This window comes from Paramormyrops kingsleyae, chromosome 3, assembly GCF_048594095.1.
Source record: "Paramormyrops kingsleyae isolate MSU_618 chromosome 3, PKINGS_0.4, whole genome shotgun sequence".
NCBI classification, from domain to species: domain Eukaryota; kingdom Metazoa; phylum Chordata; class Actinopteri; order Osteoglossiformes; family Mormyridae; genus Paramormyrops; species Paramormyrops kingsleyae.
In genome coordinates, this window is record NC_132799.1 from 28,549,121 (window position 1) to 28,559,528 (window position 10,408).

Sequence of the window (10,408 nt, forward strand, 5' to 3'; positions counted from 1 at the left end):
TTTGGTAGGGCATGGCTGTCTGTATCAGCAGAAAAAAGAATTTCGGTTGTAGGACAAACAGGACAGGAGATATCGACGGAAACATGTTGGGGGGCGCTACGGCGCCCCCCATTGGCTGAGTCGGATGGGTCGGACAACCTGAGTAGTGGGTAGGAATTCCAATCATCCTACCAAATTTGGTCGGCCTAGGACTTACGGTTTAGGCTGGGCATTCAGTTTTAGGGAAGAAAAATAATAAAAATAAAAATAAAAAAAATAATAATAATCCTAACAAAAACAATAAGGTTCCATAGCACTACGTGCTTTGGACCCTTAATAATAAGCACGATCCACAGGTTCCGGGAAACAGACACGATGAGTTATTGGATGTTCGCGATTTAATTTCCCACTTGAAGCGTTACCAGCACCCTCGAAACTGCCCGTGTATCGCCGGATCTGTCAGTGATCTGCGCTCCCTTCACATCACAGGGAGGATGGAGAGGTTCCGGCTGCGTTCATAAACAGGGCTAACAAACGTCACGTCTGACAGCGAGTGTGGGGTGTGTGCGAGCGACAGCGGCCAGCTAAGCGCACTATTGTCGCGGCTGTTGAAAGTCCGGGCAACTTCTGCTCTGGCCGATTTCTTCTCCACCAACATTTAAACCCTTAAAGCGATGGTGGTAGTGTGCCGGGCAACCTTCGCAGAGGCTACACTTACGGCTGGGATTGAGAATTCGAGTCTGGATGTAGCTGATTGGAGTAAAAGAGTTGGTGATCAACGAGTGGAGGAGGAGGGGAGAATCTGAAGTGGGTTTTTATGTGTGACTCTCAGGCGGCCATGTTAACCAAGAAACCGTGCGCTGCCATCTATCCTTCTGGTAAGGAGCCGCAAGCCAAGAACTGAATGGGGAAAGAAAACATGTTTAATTTATTTATTTTTCGTGTGTCAGCTGAGAGTGTTTTATATTCTCTGATCGGTTTGCTCTGACCGGTGTTGATGCGATGCACACAGGGGTCTGTCATTTAACTGAGCGTCCCTTAACTAACGTACGATTTTAGGTTTTGTATTCTAGCTAAATGTCCGGGGCGTTGTTTTTCTTCCCCAAAAGCAAAGCTATGTGTCGAAAAAAGGGGGTGGCTTTTTGGTGTTTTCCGTACAGTAATAACCAGTGCCAATTATGCACAATAGGACTAAAAACGAATAAGTGCCTTGCAATATCTTTGTATAAATCTTTCGTGTGAATTTAATATCGACCATAAAGGCATGCAATAACTTTTATTTTTGCGCACAGATTGACTGTGCAGAGCAAATTAAGATAAATGCATTATGCAATTCAGATAATTCAGAATGAATTATTTCTGTTTCAGTGGGATTCCCCTGTTAAACGACATCAGTACTTTCAAGGACATGTTTATGGCTAACCCATTACAAACGGTAGATCGCAATTTGTATACGTTTCTCTGACGTGGGAGATTAATTATGAGCGTTAGGCATGAATGACAGTGCTCCCGTTTTTTAATTCTCTCTCTCTCCGTGTTGTAGGTAAGGGCGGTGAGGCTGGTTGCCAGACACAGTCTTCCCCCGGAATCGGCTCTGGGGGTCACCGGGCCGGAGACGAATCCGACACACCGTCTCCCGTCACGCTGCCACCGCTCAAAAACCCCAGCTCGATCTTGGTATGATGGATGAGTGAGCATCCGGCAACTGCACGCATGTTTTCGCCGTTAAGTGAGGGAGCTCCTGGGTTTTTTTATTTTATTTTATTTTTTTTACCGGCCCAAGATCGTTCATTAAAATGCTGATCACCGAAACTCCGCGTCTAAAAGCACGCTGACGTCACGGCCGTCGCCCAGAGTACGTGTTTAATTTCGGTTTCGGTATGCACGGCAACAATGTCTCAGGATGCCGCCTTAAATTTCCGCCAGATTAAGTTACAGAATAACGAGCTGTCAACGCCGGGATCCACTCCGTTTAATCTTTTGTTGGTCTTTTGTGTTGGACCGTGTTTGGATGGAGCACCGCTGTTCGCATTCGGTCAGTTCACCTCCACGAGGCTTTATGGGAACGTGTACGTGTGTGTGTGTGTGTGTGTGTGTGTGTGAGAGAGAGAGAGAGAGATAGTCGCTCTTAATACGATGTGGCCCATTGAGTGCCGCCGGTAAACTTAAGGTAATGGACTTGAAGTCACGGCAGAATTTTTAATATCATCTAGTCCGGATAAAATCGTTTCGATGGGACTTCGTCGATGGGGGGGGGGGCGATTAGGACGATTACAAGGGCCCCTGAGCGACAGGAGCCCTAAAAATTTTGGAACATAATCAGATTGGTCTGGGTTGAGGGCCCAATATGATTGTGCGGGGCTCCTGCCCTTCAGGACTGGAGTTTGACTAAATACAAAATGCAAAATACTAATGGCCAGCGCCCATGTTATAGCGCTCCTATTCCTGCTTTCATTTTTAACGTGTCATATCAGTTAACTGTTTTCTCAGTAACCCAGTGTTCCACCCAGTCATCCATGGCCCTTAAACTTCATTTATATTGCTAAAAAGAAGTGCTCTTCAGGATTGAGTTCATCTGCTTCATAATACATTAATAATTCTGTGTACAGGATCTATAAACCTGATGACCTGACAGGAAACTGAGCTTTTCATAGTCGAATGAGAAGTTCTGTGGGGAGATTTTGATTTATTTAACAGTAGAATGTTTAAAGCTGCTCTTATTAGTCTTTGGTTCCACGCGCTTGGGCTGTGTGAGGCTGATGGCCATGTTGACAAATACTTGCACGTCCTCACCTGTGAGCTGAAATTCCACAGATAAATGCTCATGTGATTGACCGCGTTTGGCTATCGATAGTCCTGAGCGCTAAAAAGCTAAAAATACAGACGTCAGTTAACTGTGGCTGTAAGAGGAGCACTGCTGATGTCTGGGCTCCTGTCTGTGTTCCCATTGTGCTCTGATTATATATATATATAACATAAATTATATATAAAAAAGTTTTCTAGGGCTGCAGTCATCTGAAGCTCCTTGCCCTTACTTCACCCCTACTGCCTAAGGCCTTGTTCTTAGCTAGCATCCAGCAGGCTGTGAAGCAGTCTATTTTTAATATTTTAAGATGCTGAAAATGTTTGCCATGATATGAATGGGAGCCATGTGAGGCTGGAGGGTATTATCAGAGCTGTAGTGTGTTTTGCGGTCAGACGTTCACGAGGCCCGTCGCCTTTGCTCTGCTGGGGTCCACGGTTACCCCATTTCTCACACTCCCGCTACGGGGAGAAGAGACGCTCTGTGGCATGACGTTCATAAGGCATCATTTTGGACAAGGGTGCAGCTCGATTCTCCGAAATGCAGCCATTGAGAGATTTTAATAAGTGTTTTTGGTGTCGCCATGTGCCCTCCACCTGTCCGTGCAGAATGCATGTGGTACCGTGTCAGCTGACAGATCCTCTTGTGCGCTCATTAGGGCTTCGGTTACGAGTAGCAGCACATGCATGCCACCTAACCTTGGGTGGTGCACTGATTGGGAAATGGAATGCTTAGTGTAATAGGCAGGACTTGCATTTGAAACATACTACAGTGGCTGTCAAAATGGACTCTCTTCCTTAACCACCTCTGTCTGGGAGTAGCTATTTAGCCAAAGAACGGAGGTCAAATTTGAAAGACCTTAGAGCAGGGGTGGGCAATCTTACCCGCAAAGGACCGGTGTGTGCGCAGGTTTTGGGGATAACCTTTAGGTCAGCTGTTCAAACCCAGGTGTGAGGACTCTTCAGCCAATCAGCCCTGTAATTAGTGACCTAATTAGGGAGTTTCAGCGAAAACCTGCACACACACCGGCCCTTTGCAGATAAGATTGGCCACTCCTGCCTTAGAGGTTATTTTTTAACCATAGTAGTTGGTGTTACAGTGTTGCAGGCAGGTGATTCAGTGATACTGTTCCGTCTTTTTGCCAAAGGCAGAGGGAGTGGATGTATTACATGTTGATGTACTCTGATATGTTAAGTCAGAGTTTTATAGTGCTCTAGATTTACTTCCCGGACATCAGATTCTGTTACTTGGCAGTGCCTAAGAGACGGCCTGACCTACAGAGAGCAACTACAGCCAGGAGAAGATTTACATTTTAATCTGAATTAAACTGTCTGAAGTGGCTCAGACAGTGTGAAAATCCTCTGCTGATATTGTGGTTGTTGAGGCGCTCTTACTGAGTGTCTTTTCTAGCTCTGTTGAGGAAAAGGTTATCTAATGACAGAGACTAAGGGATATGTGTTTCTATCAATATATCGAGGTAATAAATTGTTTGTGGAAGCTTTTTTCAAAAAGGAACTGGGGCATTTTCTGGAAAGTGTGTGTTATGAGTCGCAGTGGGCTTTGTTAAACTTTGGGGAATGCTCACAGATGGAAGAACTGAAGTACAATAAGGGAACTGGAGTTGGAATTTAAATCACCCTGAAATTTGAATTCAATTCCAATTCTGTTCCCCAGAGTTTTCTCCCCCAATCCCAACTGCAGTTCCATTCTTAGATTTGGATTGGAATTGATGAATGCATTCCAGAATGGCCCCAGCCCTGATTCTTGTAATGGCCACCTTGATGAAGAGAATATTTTAAATTGCGAAGGACTAGTTGCGTAACACAGCTGAATTATAGACTCACAGTATGGTATCTGACACCTGCATTTCTTGGAGGAAGGAGCTGGCAGACATTCTCGTTGCTCTTGTTTTTGTTGCTGTTTTTAAATTTATGAAGTCATTATATGCTCATGGACTTAAGTATATTATTTCTGTTGTGTATATCTGAATTTTTTTGTTTTTGTCCTAATGGCTCTCTCTCTCTCTCTCTGTCTCTCTCTCTCTCTCTCTCTCTCTCTCTCTCTATCTCTTTCTTTCTTTTTGGCACCCAGGTTGTAAACTCCAGGCACACAATGAATGACCACTTGCATGTTGGGAACCACCAGCAGACCCAGGCTCAACAGCTGTTCGAGGAGAACATTAACAAGCGGGCAGTATTGACAGCGCAACCGAATGGTCTGGCCCCCGTGGGTCGGAGTGGCCTCCCAGCGCAGGATAGGGTGCAAGAGGGTGTCCTCTGTCGGCAGGGCAGCTCAAACTCTCTCAAATCCTCCGACAGCAAAGCCAGACCAGCTCCCATGTCCCCAGAGCAGGCCATGAAGCAGAACGTGTCCAAGTTGACAGCCTTTGAGCATCACGAGATATTCAACTACTCAGAGATCTACTTTGTCGGCCCGAATGCCAGGAAGAGGCCTGGTGTGGTTGGAAGCCCCAACAACAACGGCTACGACGATGACCAGGGCTCCTACATCCACGTGCCTCATGACCACGTCGCCTATCGTTATGAGGTGCTCAAAGTCATTGGCAAGGGAAGCTTTGGCCAAGTGGTGAAGGCTTATGACCACAGAACGCATCAGCAGGTGGCACTCAAGATGGTACGAAATGAGAAGCGCTTCCACAGGCAGGCGGCGGAGGAGATCCGCATCCTCGAGCACCTACGCAAGCAGGACAAAGATACCACCATGAATGTTGTCCACATGTTGGAGCACTTCACATTCCGGAGCCACATCTGTATGACCTTTGAACTGCTCAGTATGAACCTGTATGAACTCATCAAGAAGAATAAGTTTCAGGGCTTCAGCCTGCCTCTAGTACGCAAGTTTGCTCACTCTATTCTCCAGTGCCTGGACTCCTTGCACAAGAACCGGATCATCCACTGTGACCTCAAGCCAGAGAACATCCTGCTCAAGCAGCAGGGTCGCAGTGGTATAAAAGTAATTGATTTTGGTTCCAGCTGCTACGAGCACCAGCGGGTGTACACCTACATCCAATCCCGCTTCTACCGTGCACCAGAGGTCATCCTAGGGTCACGCTATGGGATGCCGATTGACATGTGGAGCTTAGGTTGCATCTTGGCGGAATTACTGACGGGGTATCCTCTTCTGCCTGGGGAAGATGAAGGGGACCAGCTGGCTTGCGTCATTGAGCTTCTGGGAATGCCAGCCCAGAAGCTTTTGGATGCATCAAAAAGAGCCAAAAATTTTGTGAGTTCTAAGGGTTACCCACGTTACTGTGTGGTAACCACCTTGCCGGATGGTTCCGTGACGTTGAATGGGGGGCGCTCACGTCGGGGCAAAGTCCGGGGCCCCCCTGGGAGCAAGGAGTGGTCGACAGCTCTCAAAGGCTGTGATGATCCCTCGTTCTTGGACTTCCTCAAGCAGTGCCTGGAGTGGGACCCGTCTTTACGTATGACCCCCAGCCAGGCCTTGCGACACCCATGGCTCAGGAGACGATTGCCAAAACCCCCAGCTGGGGAAAAAGTCCCTATGAAGTGTATTCCAGAAGGTTCTGGGACCGTAACCTCTGTCTCGAAATTACCTCCCCCCTCAAGTTCAGCCACCAAGCTGAGGACTAACCTGGCTCAGATGACTGATGCCAATGGGAATATCCAACAGAGGACTGTGTTACCGAAATTAGTGAGCTGAGCTGGGACCAGATCTGTCTAGTAATTTATTCTTTTTTAACAAGGAAGTAGCCTGTGTCTGATGTCAGGGTGGGGTGCAAAGAAGGAGAGTGGCCTGTCACTGGCTATTTCTGTGTGAAGTCTGTGCAAAAGTTTTAGGCTTTTTTTTTGGATTGGTTGGCTTTGTTTTGCACCTTGGTTTTTAAAGTTTTTTAACTAAAATGGAGCCATGCTTTTAGGTTCTTATCTCAGGACTGTACGTGATGTTCCATGTTGCCAACATTCATGCAAACTGACCCAATATATTACTGACGCCCAAGTCATTTAACTCTGTGTCGGGGACTGACGTGGGTGGCCGTGCTGCGGTGGCGAGCGTTTACAGTGCAGGGCTGAGGGCTCCACACCGTGGCTTGGCCGCCGTTATCACTGCCATTGCATGGATGAAGGGGGTGGCATCTACCACGGCATCCTCCTTATAACCGTGTCAACAATTGCATATTCGTTATTGCTGGTTTTAAATATATTTGTGCCTCCTTGATGCTAAGGTTACAAAAACAGACCTCTTCTGCTCGACGGTGATTCTTTCAAACAGTTCCCGGGATTGAAATGCAAGTTTTAAGTAAGCAAGAATATGTAGGTGGGCAATGAAGTAAAAAAAAAAAAAAAAAAAAAACGTGCAAAAAAAACTTGCAGAATTCTTTGTTTTAATGTTAAAATGTGTTCACATTATGCTTTTGGTATGTGCCTAAAATTGTCTTGACATTCCTTATTGGCTGAAAGATGGGAATTGTGGAGTAGATGCATCTGTGCAAATCACAGTTCAAGGTCATGTCTCCGCCATGACACCACATGGTTTAAGTGAAGGTAATGAAGATTGGGCGGATCTACATCCGCATGATCCTAACCTTGTGACTCAGGTCTCTATCTGGTCCTGCTCATTCTCTGAGCAGCAACAAACTATGATGTTTTACAGTTGGGTATTTAAAATGACATATTCTGGTGCTCTACCTTTTTATTAAGGTACTTTTTTAAATGTAATAAAACCATGTTAATTGACTTATGTAGTGGGTTGGAAAATATTTTCATTGTTGCCACTAGCAAGGAATTGCGTGACGCGGATCATTTAAAGGAAACCTGTGCGTGTGACAAATTACATGGATTTATTGAATTGGCATGATTGTTATAGGTGTTCCAGGCAAATTAGAGCACAGGTCTTTGTACGTCTGTCCATTTTTAAAGATTGAATTCATGACTGTAGGGAAAACATTCTGCAGAGGGCACTTGGTGTCAGAGTTTTGCAGCAGTATTGTGAATCCCTCAACAGAGCAATATTTGGCGTGATGGATATTTGTGCCCATGTACTTGCAAATAGCCCATGTACTTGCAAATAGCCGTAATTCTTCAAACAAGGTCCCTCGTAATTCCAGCAACGTTTTTGGTGGTGTTTGAAATGACAGGTTTTAAACACCCCAAAATCTCGATTTTTAAGTCAGACTTTGAATTCTAAAGAATCAACTTTGTACACTCTCAAAACCTACTAAATTTTGTGTTTCGGGCAGTAAAAGAGATCAATTTTTTAATAGCAGTTTTAGCACATTTTTAAGGGTTTGTACACACATTTCCTAAAATTAACATATGGAGTTGGCGAGAGTACAGTAAGCACTGAAGCAAACTGAAATACAGGTGCTGTAAATGCGGAACCTAACGTGCTCCGTCGGCATGGTAACCACGGAACGTCCTCTAACCTTTGTGTACTACCTTGTGTACTACGATAACCTCCACAGCTAATGCTACATCCATAGGGCCTCATCTATCATGAAGCAGAAAATAGCAGTTCTCTGGGGTGGTGTAGGGGCCCTTTCCCCGGGCAGTCCCACAAGCTGCGAAGCACAGTAGCCCGACAGTCCTAGTGCCACACTTTTGTGAGTATTTACAGCAGCAGGAAGAGTCGTGCCCTTGATTTTACACAATGTGCCTTTGGTTTTAGTGTCTGTCCACCCATTTCCTTTGCTGTAATCCCACACGACTCCTTAAGATGTTTGATTGGCTAAACGTATTTGACCAGCAGCCTACCATATCTGTCCATAGATAGTACCCGTGCTGGAGCAGTCAGTACGGTTTGATTACATGGGTACCGTTTCTTCGAATAAACGCTAATATCTGCAAGCACCTGTAAAATAATCCAGTATTAAATTTACCGCACGGCTTTCTCACGGGGTGAATGGCGACTTTATTACTGTAATATCTTCTGTCTTAACATCAATGTTGGTAACATCAGCTGAAGGTGGAGGTGGGGGGGGGGGTGTATGTCTGGATTTTACCTCAGTCTGTCGATGCACCATGTTTCAGATTCGAACCCAGGGCATTCCTCCCTGTGGTTTCCATGGCTACGTCAGAAGGTAGCTCCCTACTAATCCTGATTGAAGGCCTTCCCACTCACCGCGTCCATCCTGCCATACTCTGGAATAAGGGTCCCCAATCATTTGATGTCTGCGGACTGTCTTACAGCTTACAGGACTTTTCATGAACTGGTAAAACAGTGGAGGGAAGTTAACCAGCCCCTCTGGAAAACCCCCAAAACTCCCCGCCCGGTGGAATACTGGCTGCAGACTGGGGGAGGGGAACCCCTGTTCTAGAACACCTAGCTGCAGGACGTGAGAATCTTCTTCCGGGGCAGAGCTTAAGAGTGGGGCTGCTCCGAAAATCCTGCAGTCATCTGGTGTAGTCAAAACAATGTAGCATAACTTCAGATCTCTTTTGTTGAACCTGGTTGGATGTATTCCTATGGAAGCGGACGTGGTGTGACGGCGTATCCACGGTGAGTCAGGATATAGCCCATTGTGTGACTTGGGCTCAGGCTCATGCTACGTTCGGGTGGCCGGTGAGGACTTTCTGAGCCGCATTTCCTGCCACATCCTATCTGTACTAATGTTGAAACCAGAACTTGGCTACTGTAGGAGACCTCGAATGAATAACAGACTGATTACTTGTTTGTGTTATGCCTCTGTGACATTAAATGTACATATGTGGAATTTGCGGAGTTCATTCTGGATGTGTATCGTTTTTTTTTGCCTCTGGATAATTGCTGCTGAAAACACACAGTGTCGTGGTGGGTTTTCATCTCGGGGGCCAGTTTTATGACTGTATGTATTGTACAGCCGATGAAGTAAACATTTTTTTAGTGATCATTTGTTAAATTTTATCGTTGTGGTCAGAAAAATAAAAAATATCCATCTTTATGAACGCTGTGCATAGTGACTCTTTCTTGCATCAATTATTTTTTTATTATTATTACTGCTCCCTGCCATATTTAAAAGTAACTTCTGTAGTGCGTTCATTTAGTAGCGTTGTAGATTACCCACAATGCACCTTGCTGGTATAAGTTGATTTAGAAGTTCAAACTCGGTGACAGTATTTTCTCATCTGTTTTGGTGCTGGCACAGGGAGGAAAATCTTGGGTATGCAAGCAGCCTTTCTAAATAACTTTCATGCTTACATTTTGCCTTATTTACACAAAGACCTCATTTGACGTTTGCCAGGAATAAAACAAGACACGTGTGAGGAATGCACCCTGTAGCTGTACTGTAGCCAGAACTTGACCTTCCCTCTGACCAAACATCCATTAACACGACGTGCATCTCTGCTGCTGTTCATTCAGAGAGCTGCTGTTTGTGTCTTATGAAAATATACAGGATACTTGCTTATGAACTGGGTTTGCGATGGAGAATGAAGGCATCAAATCCTTCCCATTTATTGTTGCCTATGGAGCTAAACTGAGACAAGTTTGTCGATGAAGCCTAACCTCAGTTTTGACGCGTTTTTCAGTGAATTACCGTACTGATGTCAGCATGTGCAACATGCCATTGTATGCTTGCTGACGCGCAGTTTATTTAGCCGATTAATGCTTGAGTCGTTGTCATGTGGTCTGTACCAGAAAATGAAACTCAAACACGTGTGCACAATA

At 45.4% G+C, this 10,408-nt stretch overlaps 1 protein-coding gene across 4 annotated transcripts; it reads left to right on the forward strand.

Annotated features, from left to right (window-relative positions):
• The first annotated feature begins 414 nt into the window (after positions 1-414).
• On the forward strand, positions 415-9,687 carry LOC111844338 (dual specificity tyrosine-phosphorylation-regulated kinase 2-like). 4 transcript variants are annotated; one of them, XM_023812725.2, is made up of 4 exons: positions 416-857; positions 1,348-1,414; positions 1,523-1,656; positions 4,874-9,687. In XM_023812725.2, the coding sequence occupies exon 4, from the start codon at positions 4,895-4,897 to the stop codon at positions 6,464-6,466; it is 1,572 nt and encodes a 523-aa protein (XP_023668493.1). In that variant the 5' UTR covers positions 416-857; positions 1,348-1,414; positions 1,523-1,656; positions 4,874-4,894; the 3' UTR covers positions 6,467-9,687. The 4 variants fall into 4 exon arrangements, with proteins under 4 accessions (XP_023668494.1, XP_023668493.1, XP_023668491.1 ...); XM_023812723.2 differs by lacking the exon at positions 1,348-1,414 and having other exon boundaries at positions 417-857; XM_023812726.2 differs by lacking the exons at positions 1,348-1,414; positions 1,523-1,656 and having other exon boundaries at positions 415-857.
• Positions 9,688-10,408: the final 721 nt, after the last annotated feature.